The sequence below is a fragment of the Aythya fuligula genome, chromosome 3, assembly GCF_009819795.1.
Source record: "Aythya fuligula isolate bAytFul2 chromosome 3, bAytFul2.pri, whole genome shotgun sequence".
NCBI classification, from domain to species: domain Eukaryota; kingdom Metazoa; phylum Chordata; class Aves; order Anseriformes; family Anatidae; genus Aythya; species Aythya fuligula.
The window spans coordinates 104,822,248-104,843,631 of NC_045561.1; the positions used below are offsets into that span (position 1 = coordinate 104,822,248).

The 21,384-nt window shown below is 44.0% G+C and overlaps 1 protein-coding gene across 1 annotated transcript; it reads left to right on the forward strand.

Annotated features, from left to right (window-relative positions):
- The first annotated feature begins 714 nt into the window (after positions 1–714).
- On the forward strand, positions 715–20,946 carry TRIB2 (tribbles pseudokinase 2). The gene is made up of 4 exons (XM_032184776.1): positions 715–789; positions 1,635–2,045; positions 6,015–6,307; positions 19,692–20,946. The coding sequence occupies exons 2-4, from the start codon at positions 1,776–1,778 to the stop codon at positions 20,158–20,160; spliced, it is 1,032 nt and encodes a 343-aa protein (XP_032040667.1). The 5' UTR covers positions 715–789; positions 1,635–1,775; the 3' UTR covers positions 20,161–20,946.
- Positions 20,947–21,384: the final 438 nt, after the last annotated feature.

The following is a 21,384-nucleotide window of genomic DNA, read 5'->3' on the forward strand; positions in this document are numbered from 1 at the left end:
ATTCATGGCTTTCTTCATGGCAAGGTGAAAGGGTTTACCTTGTCCCTCTGCCCCCCTCCCGGCACCGTTTTAATTTTGGGATGGGCAAACCCGGGGTCGGGAGATCTCCTCCCAGCAGACTGCACCGGGAAGCGGCTGCTATGGCTCCCGTAAGTACGCGGAGACCCACGTTGCCCGGAAAAAAATAAAAGCGATTTCTTCATTGACAAAAAAAAAAAAAAAAAAAAAAAAAAAAAAAAAAAAGAGAGAGAAAAAAGAAAGGGAAACAAAACCCACGCCCGCCTGGGGCTCCGGCGCCGGCACATGTAATGCCCGGGTGGCGGGGCCGGACTCCTCCTTAAGGTGTATTTAATTATTTGGGGGAAATAATTATGAATTAAAATTAATTAGCTAATATCTCCCCCCTCAACCGCAAGGGCAACCCCGGGAGAAGGAAAACCGGCTGCATCCCTGACAAAAGCGGGGAGCGGCTCCCAGCTCCGCGCTGGTGCCGTACTGGTGCATACTGATGCGAGCAGCCCCCCCCGGCACGGCTCGGCTCGGCTCAGCACAGCCGTGCCGCGGAAGGACGTCTCACCTTGTTTACCCTGAGAGCGGCGGGCGGCCGGGGCGGGCCGGGGCGGGCCGGGGCGGAGCGGAACGCGGTGGGCGGCGGGGCCGGGCCGGGCCGTGCCGGGCCGGGGCGGGCGGCGGTGCCGGGGCAGTACAGTCAGCCTGCGCGCTGGGCACCGTGCGGGCGTGCGGCGGCGGCCGGCAGCGAGGCACGGAGGCAGCCAGCGTCCCCGCCACGTAAGTAGCTATTAATACGCCGGGAGATGGAAGCGGGGGGGGAGACGATGCCCTGCTGAAAGGGGAGCGACGCGGCCATCCCTTCCCCTCTCCCCCTTGAGAGAAAAAAAAAAAATAAAAATAAATACAATCTGCTGATTTTTTTTTTTTTAATTATTTTTTTAAGCGTCCTTTAGTGCACCTCCGTTCCCCGCAGTGAGAAGCCGGCCCCGTTCTCGCAGCGCTGCTTTATTTTTTTTTTCCTTTCTTTGTGTTTCTGTTCTCCATTCAGCCCCCAGCCCCAAATCCCCCCGTGCGCTTGGGATTCGCCTCCCCGCTCCCGGGGTCGCACTTTTTCCCCTTTTCCCGGAGCAGCCGCGCCGCTGGCAGCAGCCGGGTCCCTTTGGCCGCCGGGCGCGCAGCAGCACCCGCGCATCTTGCGCGGCTCGGCCGGCAGGGGGGCGGCCCCGCGGAGCCTCCCTCCGCTCCGTGCGCTCTTTTGTCGGCCGGCCCGCTCCAAGTTCAGCGCTCGCTCCCTCGCTGTTTTCGCGGGGCATTTTCCCAGCGGCGGCGTTCCCACGCCATCTACAGCCCGGCGGCGGCAGCGCTGCTCAGCCTCGCAGTAGGAGAAAAGAGATAAAAAAAAAAAAAAAGGAAAAAAGAAAAGGCGCCCCCCCACACACACACACACTTGCGCGCAGTGCTTTTACCTAACCCTTTATCCCCACTCCTAAGCGGGAGAGGCGGCCGAAAGGCGGCCGCCCCCCAGCCCCAAGCCCGGCTCCGCACCGCTCCGCACCGCTCCGCGCCCGGCCGCCGGCGGGGAACAAAGGGCCGCGGGCTGAGCGCTCTCTCCCTGTGCCCAGGACGCGGCGCTGAGGCTGGGCGCCCGCCGCCGCTCCCGCCCCCCTCCCCGGCACACAAAGGCAGCCGCAGCTGGACGGGCGAGGGACCGCGCTCCACGCCAGGGCTCCGGTGCAGCGTCTCGGCTGGTTTTCTCCATACTCATGAACATACAAAGGTCAACCCCTATCACGATAGCACGATATGGGAGACCGCGGAATAAAACCCAGGATTTTGAGGAGCTCTCGTCCATACGGTCCATCGAGCCAAGCCAGAGTTTTAGCCCGAATCTAGGCTCGCCAAGCCCGCCGGAGACCCCGAACTTGTCGCATTGCGTTTCTTGCATCGGGAAATACTTATTGTTGGAGCCTCTCGAGGGAGACCACGTTTTCCGAGCCGTCCATCTGCACAGCGGCGAGGAGCTGGTTTGCAAGGTAATCCCTCTCCTCCTCCTCTGCCGGGCTTAGCCTGCTGCCGCGGGTTCGTTTCCTGGGGCTTTAAAGGAGGTCGGGGGGTTCGGTTATTGACCAGCTTTAAAAAAGAAAAGGCGGAGGAGAGGCAGGATTAAAGGCGCATCCTGTAACTTTTCCCTCTCTCCAGACAATGGCCACGTTATAGCGGTGGCCAGGAGCCAGTTCTGCCGCTTACCCCGGGGATATTGTTCTGGAAAGAGCCGTGCTTTAAGTAGGTCTTAAAGGGAGTTTCAGTGCAGGAGAAAACCTCATCTTCCCCACTCTCACTTTTCAAAATGGAGTAGGGAATCCCCAGCTAATTTTAAGGTGTTGGGACCTGCCGGCTTCCTCGATTTTTTTTGCCCCTCTCCCGTGTTCTGTGAGTTGGGGTATGGGGGAGGTTGTGGAGGGGGGGTGGTGGTTGCAATCAGCTTTGTCTTAAAAGTGATTTAAAAAAATCCACATCGAATTAAGCAGCCTGAGCTCCCTCACTGTGGAGGTTGTTTGCAAACAGCATCCTCCCCCATTGCACAACTCAGCAAGAACAAAACCTGCACACCTACGGTTTTCAGAAGAGCAGACAAAATAGCTATCCCACTCTTTGTAGCCTGTCTGCTTTGCTGAGCCTCCTCCCAGTTTGCTTCTACTATTCAAAGGTGAGCAGTGGGAGAAAGAAACCCCCATGCGTGCACGCCTGTCGAGGGATGTTCTCCTTTCAGGCTGAGGGAATATTTTCCTTTGTTCCTAAATTGCGATTCTCATTGTCTGTAGCGAGCCAGACTTATGCCAGGCAAACCGAGGCAGTACCCAGTAGTAGTTCTTATAACTACGTAGCACATTGCAACCTTGCAACACCCGCTGCAGTGTTTGCATTGTTCCTGAAATATGGAATTGTGCCATGTAGCTATCTTGAGCAAACGTCTCGTGTTGAACTAACTGCAAAATTGAAAAAAGGTACAATACATCTACTTTTCACATTCCAGGGATTAATGGTAGTATTGCGGATGGTTGCATACTTCTGTACTCGATTCATAAGAAGTTATGGACTAGCTTGTAGCAAGGAAGTGAAAATAATTGCTCCTGTTTGCTATTTGTGAAGACTGGAGTTCAGAGGGCAATTTAAATGTGCTCATTGATTGAGTTATAAAACCTGATGTTAAGGCAACCTAGGACTTTGTGTGATTATTCAGGGGAAAAAAAGGGCCTGTGACTTTGCAAAGGACTAATATTGCATGCTGAAGTGAATGCTTTGTTACTAAACTGAAACAGAACATGAGAATTTCTAGAATGAAAGCCCTGCTCAGTGCAGCAGTACAGTGCTGCACTCTAGGACATTGGCATCTTTTCATGAAATAAACAGATCCCACAAAGCTGCTGCTCTGCGTGAAATTATAGGTGAACTTGCATAGCAAGTAGTAAAGTAGGGGCTCTGCTCGTCTTTGTTTCCTGTTTGCTTTGCAGGATTAAGGTAGTGTTTTGATAACAGTATGAGCAGCATGACTGCAGCTCACAAAGGGTGGACTTGATTTTTTTTTCTCCTCCCTTTAAGCAGTATGTTTTTAAACTGATCCTGACATCTGAATAGTGTCAGTTTTTCCGTATGTGCAAGGCACTACTTCTAGCTAGGCTCCAAAATATGATCTTAGCTTGAATTGCCAGCTTGTGAATACGCAGTTGTCAGCCCTGAACTCAATTTAATGCATTCTTTAAAATGCCTGCAGTATCATGACTAGTATTTGTCAAGTAGCCTTCCGGCTAAGAGACCTGCTATCTGGTATCTTATTGAAGATGCTCTTGGAGATTGCTTGCACAAACATTGGTTTGGATAGCAGACACATACTGATGATTCTCAAGATTCATTTGGCTGCACCCACTGCCTGTACAGATGCCGTTACTTGCTTCGAGGCTCTGTGGCATCCAGACAATGGTAACTTCTCACTTCCAATTTCCAGCAAGAACTAAATCAAACTGCAGCTTATTGGACATTCTCTGAATTGAGGCCAGGGATCTTACATGCTGGGATACAAAGAAGCCCTTTATAAAAGGTATTTTAGACTGTAGCAGCGTGATAGCACTTCCCATCTCCCCACTTGCAAATATAGTGCTGATACATATCCAGACCTACTTACCTTACCCCAGAACCACAAAATATAACTAATTTATATCAGGATAATCTGGTTAGAAGAGAATTCTGGAAAGGCTTTTTTTTTTCACTTGAGGGTTTGAGCTACATGAATGTTCCTGCTTAAATTTTATTTTATAGCAGCCGCTTTGTAGTAGAGCCATTCACTTGCAATGTATTAGTTTTGAGACCCAAATGTCAATGAATTCTCCTCTGGACTGATTTACACACCAAGGATTTTAGCAACACCCCCTCCCCACCCCAGTTCTGCTTCCCTGGCTCACCATGTCACCAGAATGGCTCAGTGTTAATCTATCCCCCCCCCCCGTAAATTGTGTTGGATCTGTTTGGCAGCCTGCCTTTAAGGTTGTTTTTGCCTGTGCTGGTGTACAGCAGCACAGGTATGGGGTGGTGGGAAGGAGCTGGGTGAGGAGGGGGTGTCCCAGTTTTGGGGTCCTTTTCAGGGGAAGGAGTTAATGATTGCACTCTGAAGTGTTAAAAGGCTTAGGTTTTGAAGCCTCAGGTAAATTTGTATTGAACTGCATCTCTGATGCTCGGTTCTCAATGCTTTATAAAGCTTCAAAGAAAGCAAGGAGGTTTGCTTCTTGGAGAGGACACAAATAGCCACTACAGGGATACAAAAAGAAGGAAAACAATTGCATTTTAAACGGATCGGTTTGATACTTTCACTGGTTCTTCATTTTTTTGTTCAATTAGAATGAGACATGACCACCTTAAATTCTTTTTACCAAAGTAACAAAACACCAGAGAGTGAGTTATATATTGATAGAATTTTTATGCTAGTGGAAATGCTAATCCCTTGCTTTGTGTTGCATCTGGAGCAGGTATAACTGAAAATAACAATCGCTCCCATCAATACTTGGCTTATACTCTCTTTCAGCACACTGGCTTCTGTTCTTGTTAATGAAGTCTTTCTTCTTTGTGTAGTATGGGCATTTCTCAATTGACTCAAATACTGATTCATTCGTCATCACTAGATTATAGTAACTTTTTATATTTGGGTTTCCCAGCAGCCTTTTTAATTCCTACAGCTCATTCATAAGATCAGTGATAACATACTTACTATTAAAGGGACACTTCGCTTTTAATGGAGCACTTGACTGAAAAGCAGAGACTTTGGGGTGGTTTTTGTCTTTGCCTTTTGAAAGGTGTTTGTCTGTGCTCCAACAGGCAGGGCTATTTCCCCTGTTGTCCTTCTGATCTTATAAACAGCCATTGTAAAACTGAGACTTTGAAAGTGAAAGTGACTTTGCTGTTCATGGGAAATGAAAGAAATGCAGGAAGTAAACGTGAATAGTGACAGATGATATTTTAAACCAGAAAACCCTGAAAGCTTTAATGGGTTAATAAAATCAAGAGAGAGGCGTGTGGATCAGGGTGGATTTAATTTGACAGCTTCTCTCAACACAAAGCTACTGGTCATGTTCTCTATGAGTTTATTTGGATGCAAAATAGAAGATAAACAAGCTTCCTTCCAAGAACCGCCTCTGCATGTCATTGGTCTTTACAGCTTAATTCAGATTACATTCTAAATTTGATCAGCTATTTGCTAATGAAACTGTTCTTGCTACAAGTTTTGAACGCTAGCCTTTTCCGTCAAGGCTACATGTATCTGTTGTGTGGGGTTGTACAGTCTGTTTTGTCTCGTCCTCTGTGCCGTGAGCCTGTGACATCCTGTTTACATCGGTACAGCTTCAGCAGCAGCATAAACTGTACTCAGAGGTGGTGCTGTTAACAGAATTAGATATGCCCTAACTTCACTGTCCTTCATAGTGCTAACCCTGGCTTTACTGTCCTTGTTCCTGCAGGTGTTTGATATTGGCTGCTACCAGGAGTTATTAGCACCATGTTTTTGTCTGCCTGCACATAAAAATATCAACCAAATTACTGAAATAATTCTTGGGGAGACAAAAGCGTATGTGTTCTTTGAAAGGAGCTATGGGGACATGCATTCGTTTGTTCGTACCTGCAAGAAGCTTAAAGAAGAAGAGGCAGCCAAACTCTTCTATCAAATAGCTTCCGCTGTTGCACACTGCCATGATGGTGGACTGGTACTGCGAGATCTCAAGCTGCGAAAGTTTATTTTCAAGGATGAAGAAAGGTAAGAGCCTCCATGACGTTACAGGTGGGGGGAGCCTGAGGTCAGTTTCAGACTCACAGGATGCTGTGTTCTTTGTGGTCACTATACTGTTCATTTGTGGTACACAAGGTGTTTCACTTTCTTTACTTACCTCTGCAACCTGATCATGGGATGGATGTGCCATTTTGCCTTCTGGCTTAGGAGTAAAGTAAGTATAGAGAGTTGTTTGTATCTGTGTCTTGTCTTTGCATCTCCACCCAGAGGAGCACCCTCATTCCAGAGAAGGGGATGCCTCCTGTGGGAAGGCTCTGCGTAGATGTCTGGTGTAGGAGCTCTGCTAGCATAAATACAGCTGGTGTTTAAAGAGGCAAGGAGTAAAAGAACTGATACATTAAAGAGGGCTGGGGACTGAAATGGCTCATACCAGTGAGGAGACATGAAGAGGAAGAACAGTGGAGTGGTTAATGCTGATGTAGGTTGGAGGCAAGGGCCACCAGTGCTTTGTAGGTCCACTTTGAGGACAGCTTCTTGCTTCCAGTGCTGGAGGAGTCTGGAGGCTGCTTCTAAGGGTATTATGTGGTCAGGAGTCATACTAAGACTAAAACTGCCTTGTTGTGTGTTTACCTGCTTTTAGTATCAACTGTTGTGGTACTTGGGAAACTACCCTTTTTTTTTTTTTTTTTTTTTTTTTTTTTTTTTTTTTTTTTTTTGTGGTGGTTTTATTTGTATCTCCTCCTTGCATGCTCTCCCTGCTCAGTAATTGGCTGGTAAATGATTTGGGGAAGGAGGTGGAAGACAGGGAATGAAGTAGTGTGGTATACACTCTAGGTATACGCTGTTGAAGTGCTATTTCGGATGCTGAACCATAGCTATAGCGTTGAACCTGTGGAAACTTCACATCTCTTTCCTTGTGGTTACCAGTTTTCATTAATTATATTACATCATGTATTTGCTTGCAACTTCCACATAAACCACCAGAGAAATGAATGCTGCCAGAGTAATGTCAGGATTTCACAGAGGAATTTAAATTGGGAGATGACTGTCGGAAGACAAAATTAAATGAGGACAGAGCCTCCCTTTATGCTTCTTCATGTCTTGGTAGAGGATGGGGAGGTGTTTTTTCCTTTCTGGTTCCATCCTATGAAGTGTTTGAAAGCTTGCTCAAACTGTTGCAGAGTGAAGTGTTCTAGAAATCTTCATTAAAAATAACCAATGCTTATCAATTCCATTTGGGGCTGTTTGCAGGGTTATAAACAAAAACAGAGGCAAACAGGTTTTCCGTAGGCTCAGTAAGATGGTGATCTGAGAATGTCTATTAGTTTTCTGTCACTTAAGTCATTAAAGAGAGGTTCCGAACCTCAAAATAAAAACGGCAACATCTATCCTATTTAAATATTCTTTACTTAACCTAATAAAAGCCAATTTTTCCAAAATGAACTTCTTTTAATCTTTTTACAAGCAGTAAAGTAAAAGGAATCTCTTCACTTCTCAATTCAGTTCGGGCAATTCACAGCTATTCCCTGTTTTCCTACTGTAGCCCCAATGTAAATGATTACTGTTTCCTCCTCTTCTAATAAGAAAGTCTAAAATGAAATAAATTTAATGTCCGTTAAGAGAGAAATTCAAAGCAGATACATGTAAACTAAACATTCACAACTTTTACACTGAGTTTAATAATTAAACATCGTTATGACATCTTTGATGTAGATAACGAGGGAACCTGTTTCAAGTAGGTGGGGTTGTTTTCTGTTATAGCTGATTATGTCCTAACATTAAAGTGACTTTTTCTTGGCCTTTTACATAAACTTGTGTGGTTTTGTATGAAGGACAGGGCTGGAACTACCTTTCCACTCTGAGCAGAATGAGCTCAGAGCAATGTAGTGGGAGCAGACGCAGGCCGTGCCGAATACTTTTGAACTCCTACCCTGATGCTTACTAGGAACTAAATGCAACACACGGCATGAGGCCAAATCATGAAGCCACCCAAGAAGAGTGGTGCGTACTATAATAGTAGTGTTTGCGTTCATGAATGTTTTTAACATAACTCGTCTGCAATATCACACAGTTACTCACATTTGAACAGTCTCTTCTAATTATCCACTAATTAATTTTAAAGATCAAATACGACTTGCTGGTTATTTTTAAGATAACAGTAATGTGGTTTTCTTCTGGATGTGTTGTTGACTTGTAAGTATAGAGGTATTGTAATCCTTTCTCCACTAAATAAACGGAGATGCAGTGAGATTAAATAGCGGGAGATGGAAATAGAACCAAACAGCGACTGGCTTTTTCACATGCTCTGATCATCAGACTGTAATCAGTCATCACTTTCTGTCTGCTACTATATTTAGGCTGAAAAATCTTCCTGGTCCTTCCGGGTTCATGGAGGTTTTTGTGCTTTGCTCACACCCATCTGAACTAGTGTTTCGGTGAGCCTGCTGGCGATGCCCGCATGCTGAGCAGCCTTGCATTCAGAAACTGCTGCCTGTGGGAGTGTCTGTGGTAAGGGTGCTGCAAAATCCAACGATCCTTGGTACCTGCAGTGATCCAGGGAGGAAGAAAAAAAGGTGAAAATGATGTTTTAAGAAATGTCTGTGAACTCCACACCTGTTCCTCAGTGGAGGTCTTTTTCAGTAGCTCTTTTCCTATTTCTTCAAGCCTTTAATACTTACTGATTTGAAACTTTCTCTTATTAAACACTCACAACTTTATTTTAGGAAAAAAAAAAAGATGGGAAATCCAGCATGCAGGCAACATATGAATGGAAACTTTTTTTTTTAAGTAAGATTTGTCTGCTCTTAGCTATGGGCTGCCAGACTGACTGCAAGAGTCAGAGAGAATATGAAGGATACATGGAGGCAGTTCCATTTGTCTAAAAAAGAAAATCAGTCGAAGCATTTCTTAGCACGTATTCCTTCCATTGATCCTAATGCTACTCTGGTAGTTGAATATGAAGTCAGAACTCGTGGAGTTTTGCAGACAGGTACGATATGGCATGGGAACTCTTCCCACCTCGTTCTGGTTATCTAAACTACAGATGGAATTTGCAAAGATTCAAGATCTTGATCTAGTGTCAGGAGTGCTCTTTGCTCCTGCTGATGTCACTGCGAAGAATGCATGTTATTTGGATGTTGCAAATTGCAGTGCTCTTGCGATACCGGTAATGAACCAGGAAGCAAGGTGGTAGGAAAAAAAATGCTGGAGGCTGCTGGTGCTGAGCATTTTGTAGGGGTCCCAATCTTACTAGCAGTGTTTTCTTGATGTGCTAAATCAAAGCTAGACTGTGATGGTGTGTTACATCTTGCTATTGCATGTATGTAAATACATCAGCACTTAAAATGAAATACAGAATTCCATAGTGTGGAAACAAAACAATCTGTGTTTCAGTGTACTTTGTTTTATAGATTCCTTTAGTTCTGAACTGCAGAAATTTTTAAGATTGCATTCCATGAAAATGATGTGTGCTGTTGGCAAGCACCTTAGGTCTTTTATGTTTTGTTTTTGTTTGCTTCATATAAAGAAAGATTGGGGGGTCTTGTTTTGGGGGGGTGGAAGAAGAGGGATTGTGCTTGTGTTTTGTTTTTTTTTTTATTATTATTTGTAAACTATATGTGAAATAGGCAGAGTATTGAAATTTCAGAGTTAAGCTTCTTAAACCTGCAAATGATCTTGATGAAGCAGAACTTCTAAGACATTACCGCATGGCTGGAAATGTTTCATAAGACTGGGTTAGCAAGCAGCAGCACATCCATTAAATGAGGGCAGTGACTTTCAGATTACTGAACACATGGAAAACACTTACTTGCCATGCTGAATCTCACCAGACTTTTTAAAGTACTTACAGGATTCTTGACTATTTGAAAATTGGACTATTTAAAAACTTCTAACTAAAATTTGAATCCAAGATACTGGAGATGAGCTAAAACATGCTTTTGTATGTTTTCTACTTCCATGCATGATTTCTCATCCTAGATATTAAGGTCAGCGTTGCTGCTTATCTTTTTGGGACTCTTTTTTTTAATTATTTTTGTTCTGTTCCTGTTAAGCTTTTATTTATTTATTTATTTGTTTGTTTATTTTTACAGTCTGCCTTCACAGTAGGCCTTTGGGCAGAGCATCTCTGCCCTTCTCCTGGTGTCCCATAATGATGTCGCAGAATGGGCAGGGCTTTTTTGGTTGTGCTAAAAATAGCACTAGCCACAGCATAGCTAATAAAGCAATTCATCAGTGTGATATATAGCAGATGCTTTGAGAGAGAGCCACCTCAAAGATCTCAGAATTAAATCAAGCATTTCTGTGGTGGTTGTTCCAATGGCTTTCTTAATACATGAACATTCCTGCTGTCAGGGAATTATTAATTTCTGTAGTGTGTTTTTAAGCCTTTAATTATATTAAAATATTAGCTGTCATAATATTTGAAGCTTAAAGACCTTGTACATTCATCATAGTTGTTGAAGGGAAAATTAAAATAATTTTGGTATTTAGATATCATAATTTCCCTGTATTCCTTGAGTAAATATGAGAAATGGTAGGCAGGTGGGATTCAATAAAAGTAAATATCATTTGACACCTTTTGCTGTGCACCAGGGGAATGCAGCCAGTGCAATCCACCAACTTAGAAAGCCTGTGTTAGCATAACATTTATTTGATGCTCTTAGAATTGTTTTATCCTTTTTTTCCCTCTAGAACTTCTCAGCTTTGGATGGTGCTTTAAGGTGACCTAGTTATGTTGTTTGCAATCCTTGTGATACAAACCTGAACCCGCTAAGAAACACAGAATACGTGTACTCACCTTTGTCCAAGTAGGCATTTCAGTTTCTTAGAGTTAGCAGTAAGTTTCTTCCCCTTCGGTTGTCAAATTGTAATGCAGTCAGCTCATTTTTTCCCCTGGTGTTGGAACTCGCTGTTTTACTTAAAATTCAGTAGAGAACAGGTAAATTAATGTCCTGGTCCTGGTGTTTGAATACCAAAAGAATTACAAATAATGGCAGTCTTCATCTGTTTTGTTATTTAAGTACTTTACCTTACCCTGAAAGGAGAGGAAAGGTGCCACAGGACCAAATAAGCATCACTTCTTCAATAGTGTGAAGTTATAGGTCAAATTTCAGACTAAAAATGATTATTATTTTGCTTTTTACTAGAATATGGTAAGGAAGGCAAATTCCATTACAGGCAGCAAATCTCTGCTATCAGACTTCAGATAGAGGATGGAGCAGTTAGACAATTGTCCCCTACAGAAAGGTTTGTGCTCTTTGTTGCTTTCAAGGGGTTTGCTTGCAAATCTCCTGATTTCTGGCATTCTGGGGATCAGCACACTGAGTTTTGTTGCATTTGTGTCCCCCTTCCTGATGGGGTGCAGGAGGCCCTCTGTAGATGTTGATCATCACACCAGCCCTCTGAAGTGTGTAAATCTCCTCCTGAGGGCATGCAGAGTCATAGAGGTTAAGTGCTGTGCACAAGGTCATAAATGAAACAAAAGCCAGGGAAGAGTTGGCTGCTGGCTGGTTCTGGGGTGAGGACTGAGCTCCAAGTGAATCTTGGAACTAAGTCTGTTTGAAGTCCTTTGGCGTGACCATGAGTGGTGTAGCACTATTGTACTACTTGTAGCTGAATACCTAACTTTTTTTCTTCCTTCTGTGAAAGGTGGTGTGGGGATGCAGTCCTGCAGTGGACAAGGAGTTGGAGAGAAGCCCTACTTAGGGTCCTGCCTTTACTCTGGGCTGCAGGTTGCCTTCATGTGCTGCTCAGCCTCTCCTGCCACAATCACTGGCTAGTTTTCCTTGCTGTATCCTTAGCTGGTTTGTGTTGGCAAGCTCCCGAATCACTTCTTATGACAGCTCAGCATTTTTTTTTTGGATTTGGACCTGTTGCATTCTGGTCACCAGCTTTCTGGCAGGCTCTTTGCAGGAACTGTCACATTTCTCCCCATCACTGGACTGCACACTGGCTTTCTGGACTCCTGTGTGACTTTACGAAAGGCACCTCTGGATGAATGCTGCACATTACACATTGGCTGTGTCGCCAGATGTAGTTGGCATGGTTGGGTGCCCATCATGAAATGCCTGTCACAGGATTGCTCTCTCTGAGGGCAGGCACTCTGCAGTCCTTGGAAACAGATGACTCTTGAGACATCTTGCACAGAGAGTTCACCAGCTTGCTGTTTTGAAGACTTAAAAAGCTCCATCCAGAGACTTGGTGCAAGATACTTGGTGTTCATTTTTGAGCTGAGGCTGAGGAAGTTCGCAGGCATCTGAGCTGGCTAGGGGCAGCTGTCATGGACTGCCACAGTGAAATTATGCTGTATTTTCTTTTTAATTGTCCTTGTTATCACACTATGAAATTACTTCAGGCTAGGGAGACAGGGAAAAGGAGGAGACCATAAACAGGAGCCAACCTGGGGCATATTTAGTCTTAAGCACCTGCTTTTTAGTAATGTATATGGCTTGGAGATGGACTACAGACATCTCAGCAAAGGTTTGCAAGTCAGCTTGTAAAATAATGGATCTGCTTTGTCACAGAGGTGCAGGGCACCCACTGTGGGCTGAGAAAGTCTAGGGCTTTTCTGGCAACATGCAGTTCCATTCACAAAATATATTTTTTTGTCTCCTTTCCCCATGGAGCTTTATCATGTGAACAGACCTAAAAAAGATGGTGAACGTGGCATAGAGCTGACAGCAGAGCCTTTTAAAACTGACCTTTCATGTGATCTAAAACGATAAAAGAGAGGTGAAGTAGCTGCCATGAGCCAGATGCTTATCATATCATGGCCTCCTTGAAGGGTTGTAACTGAGCCCTTCTATGAAAGGGTCTGCAGTGGACTTCAGGGCCCTCACCCCAACATAGGCACACACACATTGCTCCCTTCTTGCCTGCTTTTTTGGGAGTGTGTTGTCACCCTAGGCAATAAGGGTGTGGAAGGAGCTAAGTGCGTGTCATGCAGGACAGGCTGTTCCCAGCAATCCTGGCCAAGTGCTGTAGGGCAGAGGTCTTGGGGGGCCCCAGCCCTACCTGGAGGGGTGCGGGAGGGTGGTCTGCTTTTTTTTTTTTTTTCTTTTAAGTGTAAACCAGCCAAAAATGAGTTAAAAGTCCTAAGTTGCTGGATCCTGCATGTCAGCGAGGGGATATGGGGCAGGATAGGATCTCGTCGGAGGAAGGGTGGGTGGGGATATGTAATTTTTAGAGGCTTCCTCATTTTGCGGAAGTACCAGTGAGGGAATCTTCCCTTAGGAACAAGGTTCATCCTGTAAAACCTTGACTGCCTGCGAGTCCCAGTTGCCTTTTGAAACGTATCCTTGAGCCTGTTTCATTATGCGAGAGACAGTTTGTCTGACAGCCTCCGTACAGGTTTTTTCACTGGAGCTGCGTAGGATGCTGTGTGGTGAACTCCCAGGCTGCGTGCCTTTACGCGCTGGAAGGGATCTTAACAGTGAAAGGAGCAGGATTTGAATTGATGGCATAACATTTCCCCTCTGATCCTGCATGCCTCACTGCCCTGGGAGAAGATAGGGTAGTTCTGAGTTCAGGACAAGTCTTTCTACCAAGCTACAAATCATCCGCATGGGATTTCATTAGCTGCCTTCCCCATCTCACCGGCTGCATGAAGGCAGCATGCTTCTGCATTATTTAGGAGAGATTCCCTTAGTTAAAATAATCAATTAGCAAAAGAGAATTGTTTCCAGTGTCGAGCTTCCCCTTTCTTTTTTTTTCTCCTGCCTGATGGCATAATTGCATTCATGCTCATCTTGTCTTTGTGATGGGGTGCTAGCAACTGACCTTGATTAAATGACCTGTAAATTATTGGCCACACAGGAGCAATCCTTGATCTCTTGGGCAGTAAGGGGTTCCTGCTGATGGCTTGAGTGCTTCCACCCAGGGAAAGGCTTTTCTGGCCTCAGTCAGGGCAACGTTGAAATATGAGAGAGCGTAGCCTGGGTGCCTTTGTTTTTTATGGGCAGGCTAATTTAGGCGGGATTGCTGTGAGGCACCTCTTCTGTTCAGAAGTTGCCATTATATATTTGCCTGCAGTCATATCAGTAAAATGGCAATTTGGATGGCAATTCCAATTTGGATGACAGTTGTTTTCTGATCTCTGGAGGCACGCGGCTGCTGTATAGAATCTGTAAATCTGGATCATCTCATTTTGACCCAACTTGAATAGTAAGTGGGTGGTGTGCCTGGAGGCTCTGAAGCAGGATGCCTCCTTCCAAAAGCAGCTGATCTGGTCGATGTCTCAAGGATGCTGCTGGACTCAAACTGTGGGTTCGGTCTGCAGTTTTTGTTCCCAAAATGGTAACGGTGGCTCAGCTGTGGTTCAGGTGCTATTTCCTATCAAATGGCTTTGAGGACAAACTAGAAGCAACTGTAGAAGCAACATTGATTCAGGCATGGGCTCCTTTACTACTGTTTATTCAGTGCAGTGGAGATATTTTCCTCTGAAACACTCAGACTTTCAGTCAGCATTTCTGCTTTAAATGTTCCATCTTTTTATATATATTTCCCCCCCGTGCCTCATGAGCTTAGAGGCTTCTGAATAATTCCACTGATTCTGGTATGGAAATTGTGTTTGCTTTTGGAGAATAAGAGCAGAGCAAGCGTGAATGCCGGGTTCTTACAGTCCTGGCTTCAGTGTCAAAAGGCAAGGGAGTAATTTGCCAGTAACCCCTGAGCTCTGCAGGGAGGAATAATGTGAATCACCCTGGAAAAAAAAAAAAAAAAAAAAAGTGTAGTACATGCGACAAAGCCGTCTGCCAGAAACGGGTGCTAACTGAGGAGGCTGCGTTGAAGAATCTTCTGGAAGATGTTTAATTGATTAGGTTTTGTTACATTACTGAAGAGCAAAGTCTGAATGTAGTCAAGTAATGAATGGCATATTGATAAGAAATTCAGAGTGGTATTGTTTTTCATGGGTTTCCCTGACGGTTTCTATGGGGACAAAGACGCATTTCCCGTCTGAGTGCTGCTGCTGCCCTCTGATTGCACTTCTGTGGTTTCATTCACCAGTAATGGGAAAGCATTCATAGGCAGAATAGCTTCCCCTTTTTAAATAGCCATGATTCAGGGTTGTATTTTTTTTTTTTAATGCATTAGACTAATGCAGTGTTTTATCAATGATCTGATAGATGCATAATGCTCTTTTTCCAAGTGCTTATTCAGGGTCTACATTAAAACTTGAAATTATGTACTGTAATTACGTAAGCCTTGACAAAAGTCTTTGTTGTCCTACAGTATGTGTACAAAGCGATTCTCATCCGGCTTTGGCAGTAGCTTACATTTCAACTTCAGGGATTAATTTTGTTGCAACCATTTGAATGGTCGACCTCAAATGCTGATGCTTTTGGAAAACTTTTCTCTTGTGGGGGTCCTTCAGCTGGCTGATGTGAGTTAATTATGTAGAGAATGAGAGGTGTTTTTTTTAGAAATGCGACTCTTAATAAGGAGAATGATTTTTGTTTGTGCTTTCTCTGCTCTGTGATGAGAAGTGCTTCAAAGCTGACTGATTTCACATTTCAGCATTTGGTTTTGAGTCTGTCCCCTGCCTGCCAAGTGCCAAATTCAGGGTTGTCTGCGCTGCAGTTGGATACACTTCCGAGCCTCTGCTGCAGAGGTTCTGTGTTCTCAGAAGCTACTTGCAGTTTTTAAGGGTCTGTTTGTTGTTGTTGGCTTTTATTCTTTTTCCTGGTATTTTATTTCAGTGTTTCCTCTGAGAGAGGAGGTAGAAAGGAAGACTGCTTCTCATCCAGGGCGTCTGTGCATTTCTCTGTATTTAGATCGTCTCTTTCCTGTTGTTCCCCCCATCCCATCATCCTGAAAAGAAAGGTCTCAGACTTGCAGAAAACCCAGCTCTCTTAGGCAGTGCTTGAAATATGGAGAAATGGGAGGCCAACCAGAACTGGAATCCAGGAATACCTCTGTCTTGCAGAGGTGCTGTGCACTGGGAAATAGCAACTCCTCAGCCAGGCTGCTCCTTTCTTCTCAATTGCGTAAAAAACTGTGAAATGACTGTAAAAAAGGGGAGTGACTTAGAGTTCACAATGGCATGCTACTCAGCTGGTCTGTGATTGCAGCCTGTGTGCTGTATGCAAGGTCAAGATGTGTGCAGTCACCTGTCAGGAAGAGAGGCTGGGTTGGGTCTCCCCTGGCTCTGGGACATGGTGAAGAGTCCAGGAGAGCTCAGCCAGGGCCTTCAGCAGCAAAAGCTGACGAGTGCTGTGCACAGGACTGTGATGTGCTCCTCTGGTGTTTTTGCTCTGCTCACAGAAGGCCTGCAAGTGCCTTCTTTGTCACCTTCTGTGGAGCAACCCAACCCTCCAACAAAATGAGAACATCCCAGTTGCTTTTGGTGGTAATTGGGAAGGGGGTGGTGTTATGTGTCCTGCTGGGGCTGTGTTATGTGTCAGGTAGGAGCTCAGCAGATACGGGACTGTGGTTTGTGAGGAAGGGTATGGGCACTAGGTGAGTCTCCAGGGCTTGTACCCCTGCTGGAGTGCAGCCTGGTGAAGGAGCTGATTTGCAGCTTTTTACCTCAAACACAAGGGTGTTACTGGTTGAGGTCTTGGGGGCTGGCAAGAAGGGATGAGGAGAGCTGAAGGTTGTGTTTTTGTTTGATTTGGGACCTTTTGTTTCCTCAAAGCCTGTCAACTCAGCAGGATGAAAAACCTGGTTGAGTGTTTGCTTCATTTGGCTGCAGATTATGGAGGAGCAGGCAGATAAGGGCCAGCTGTTGTTCCATTTGCTTGCTTAAACAAAACCCGACGTGGCATGCGCGGAGGGCTGCCGGCTGCAGAATGCAGCACCTTGCATGAAAATCAAGGCAGGGATATGGCCTTTGTGTTCTGCGTCTGGTTTACTAGCAAGAAATGATTTCTCTTCTTGGAGAAAATGAGTTCTGAGCATTTTTTTTAAACGCACATTGCAATCCACTCCTTCCACTTCTGTGTTGCATCCATTACAGAATATGCAAGATTTGGGAAATAAAATAATTTTATTTTAATACACAAGCTGCTGAATGAACTGTTTCTTTAATATTTTTTTTTGGCAATGTTCAGAAACGTAAAACAAGATAGGAGAGTAAGCAGCATTTCCCTGCACTGTTGACACTTGGATGGCAAGAGAGTGTGTGTGGGGGTGAATTCCATCCTGCAAGTTATTTATAAATAGCATACCCTGCCCCGTTCCTTGCCTGCTGCTGGTAGCAGGAGTGAGTTGATGCTTTCCTGGCTGGCAGTTCAGTGACTTAATGCACGTTTGAGTAGTTGGCCTCCCCGCTTTATTACCACACATGCTTTTCTATGGAAAAACTGAGGTGGGCAGTGCAAATGAACCACAAGTCATGCCTCTGCCTTCCATTTCCTCCTCTCTGTTCCCTGTCCTCCTAGATGTGTTTTTTTTTCACTCTACATTTCTCCTCGCTGTGCTTCTGATGCTGGACAGGTGTGGGAACGTGACAAGGCTGAGCATGATGGAAAAACCCTTCTCCTTGGCACTCTCCCATTTTGGAGCCTCTGAGCTGTGTACAGAGGGAAATTGCTGTGGTCTTGATAATTGCAGTTAGTTTCTTCTTACAGCCAGCTTCCTGTGTGAGGTATTGCTGCTATAGGGTATTGTCTGAGTGCTAACGAGCAGTTGTCCATCCCCAGAATTGCTGTTAGGCTGGCAATGGGTAATTAATCGGGAAGCAGGTGTGTTGCGCAAACCCCATCAGCATCCGCACTGGAGGAGAAAACGCTGGCCTGTTTAATGTGAGAAGGAGCTGCCTGGACACACTGCTTGGGAGCCAGGTATCCTGCATTCTGTATTTATGACTTCCTGATTCAAGGCATGTTGCCAAAGGGGCTTTCACCTCTGCTAGTAAACATCTCTAGCTGTTGAAAAGGTCCAAGTGTCATTATGAGAGTTTATGGCACAGTTGCCACTGGAGTACTCCATGGAGTAAAATGCTCTTCTGTTGGTTCAAAGAAAATAGCACTGAGCTGCCCTGGAACCAAGTCTCAGCCAAAGCTGGCCCAGCTGTCTTTTGCAACTCAAGCCTGAGCAATGTTGTCTTCAATAAACATTTAAGAAACAGGGCTCTCCTTGTCTGTTCTAATGCCTATTAAACGATGTGCTTTAGTCAAGAGATGTGAGTTCTGTTTTCTGGGATGAAGTTCAGGCATTGCCTGTGAATGTCTGTGGTATGGGAGTATGGCCACGACACAGGGCTAGGAGTGATCATACAGACCCATGAGGTTGAGGAAAGAGGACTGAAATGCCCTCAGTTGAGCTGTGATCCCCAAGTTGTTGGAAGACTGCACTGCTGCTAGGTTACTCTTCTATCCAGATGCACTGGATAAATCCTGTTGCGTTGTACCCATTCTGCTCTTAGAGCCAACTATTGCTGGCATATTGTCTAAAGGATAATTGGTAATCCTTTTGGATGCCTTTAAAAGGGACAGATTTTTAAATATAGCTACAGACGCTTGCAGTCCAAATTAAGAGGAAAGAAAGGTTATGTAAAACTCATGCTATGACAAGCAGCTTTGGCGTTGTTTTTTTTCTGCTTCTGTGTGATATCTATAATGGAAGAAAATCCTTTTGCAGAGATAATTACTTCAGCACAATGACAAGTTCACAACACTTTGCAGGCAAAAGGAGTGTGCAATCTAGATAAAGCATTCCTGTCATCCCTGTGCAAGCCCTTTGCTATTCTCTCCATTCATTTCAATGTGAGAAGCTCTTCTGGTTTGGCTGGGTAGATAAGCTCATCTCTGTATTCAGCTCGCCTGATCTCCCTTACCCAAAGATCTCTTTAGGAAGACCAAAATCTGTCAAACTTGCTCTTGAATACTGGAATAAAGAAAAATATTGGTTGGTCAGAGGATTATTTAGGGTCGGAGTGACAGTTTTTATTCACATCAAACTTTGAAATACAGGTGCGAGTAACTGTTCACCAGTGTGAAAGTGTCAAAACAACATTGTCTAGTTAGGGCTAGTCATGAGTCCTACATATGATTGGAGTGCAGAAAACAAACAACCTTGAGGCTTGTATCTCCTCTTGGAAATCATGTTTACAGAAACATTACTAAAGACTTGAATGTAGCAGTTAACTTCTTTTTATAAGACCTTACCAGCTTATTTACTGGACAGGTGTAATTGAAATCTTGTAGCTGTGTGTATGGCAATATTCCCTATGTGTCTTTTTAACTGGTATAGAAGAGACAATATCAATTACCTGTAATAATAAGCACTGTGAGTGGGAATCTAAACTGTTGCAGTTCTGCAGTTGTTGAATTTTGTAGAGTACTTTTATTACAATTGCAATTGTGTAACTGTAACAGCCTGGAATATGTGTGTTTTGATGTTTACTTACCTTGTGTGTTTTTTTTTCCTTTTTTTTTTTTTTTTTTTTTTTTTCTTTTTTTGCCTGCAGGACTAGAGTGAAATTGGAAAGCCTAGAAGATGCTTATATTTTAAGAGGAAATGATGACTCTCTTTCTGATAAGCATGGATGCCCAGCCTATGTGAGTCCAGAGATCTTGAACACAAATGGCAGCTACTCTGGCAAAGCAGCGGACGTATGGAGTCTAGGTGTCATGCTTTACACCATGCTAGTTGGACGCTATCCTTTCCATGACATTGAGCCTAGTTCCCTCTTCAGCAAGATCCGGCGTGGGCAATTTAACATTCCAGAAACTCTATCCCCCAAGGCAAAATGCCTCATACGTAGCATACTGCGTCGGGAGCCATCAGAAAGGCTGACTTCACAGGAAATTCTGGACCATCCATGGTTTTCTACAGATTTTAATGTATCGAATTCAGGATATGGTGCTAAGGAAGTATCAGATCAGCTGGTGCCTGATGTCAACATGGAAGAAGATTTGGACCCATTCTTTAATTGAGCACAAAGACTGGTGTTCAGAAGGTACACAACCTGGAGATGGACACATGAAGGAGCCCTTCCTGACGGTGTTAAATCACATCCTGCATCAGCCTAGCTTGGTAGCAAAAGACACTCAGAGGTCCTCGGATTGAGAAGGAACCTCCACAAGGAGCTAATATAACAAATGTAGCATGGGGACAGATTGGGGGGGTGGGGGGAAGCTTGCTATCAGGTTAGATTGATTTGGAGGAGAAAAGGCAGCATGGAGCAATTGTAGCTTCTCACCTTTTTGGAGCCAAGGAGACTGCACATGCCAATTCTGGTGCAGCTGTATCACTCCTGTTTCTGTTCCATTAAAAAATAGTGGTAACTCACAACAAATAGAAACTTTTTGCCTCAGCTCACATCTTGGCATCGCACTGTTAGATATTTAACTTCAGCCATTATTCAGGGAAAGTACAATTGGCTAACTTTTTTTTAATCGGATGTCTAATAATTAATGGGATTAATTTAAGAAAAAAATTAGGTGCACAAAGATGGACATGAAAAGTGGGTGCTAAAAACAAACAAAATTTCAGTTCATGTCTCTTGATAGCTATTTTCAACTCATTTCTTCTAAATAAACTACTTAATATTCTTGTCAGGAAATGACATTTTAATGCTTTGTTCCCTTAAGGGGAAGTAACTGTCATTTAACAAGCTGTTCTGTTTTGTGTCAAATGGTTTGTTGCAGGAAGCTATTATAACTCGAACTTCCAGATGCATTACTGCTATAATAGGAGAGAAAAAAAAAAAAAGAAAATGATGTGACTTTTTTTTTTTTTTTTTTTTTTTTTTTTTGTTTAAAAGATATGAGATACTGGCTTCCATATCTGCCATGCTGCACGTATATGACTAGAGAGGGCAGAAGGCCCTTAATCATGTCTTTATCTGAGAACCGATCTCTTCTTTACCTGACTGGCCCACATGTAAATAGAGGGCTCTTTATTATTGAAGAAGAGTATTGTGAGTTGTTTTTTTTTCTTTGAATTCCTCTCAACTTGGGAAAAGAATTGTTTGGGTTTGATTTTTGTTTATGTCCAGAATAAGAAATAAGAGGGTATTAATAAGCTGAACATTTATATTACAGATATTCCTCTTGAAACATACACAGTAATATGCACCTTTTGTATTGTCAAGACTTATTCTATTTATTGAAGAAAATGTCACAGTAGTGATGTATTAAGCCAGTACTTCAATTACG

Bases quoted from the DNA above. Each gene is read 5' to 3' on its own strand.
- TRIB2 (XM_032184776.1), top strand. From the start codon at position 1,776: ATGAACATACAAAGGTCAACCCCTATCACGATAGCACGATATGGGAGA. The intron at 2,046-6,014 runs GTAATCCCTCTC...TTGTTCCTGCAG, and splicing joins GCGAGGAGCTGGTTTGCAAG to GTGTTTGATATTGGCTGCTA. The intron at 6,308-19,691 runs GTAAGAGCCTCC...TTTTGCCTGCAG, and splicing joins ATTTTCAAGGATGAAGAAAG to GACTAGAGTGAAATTGGAAA.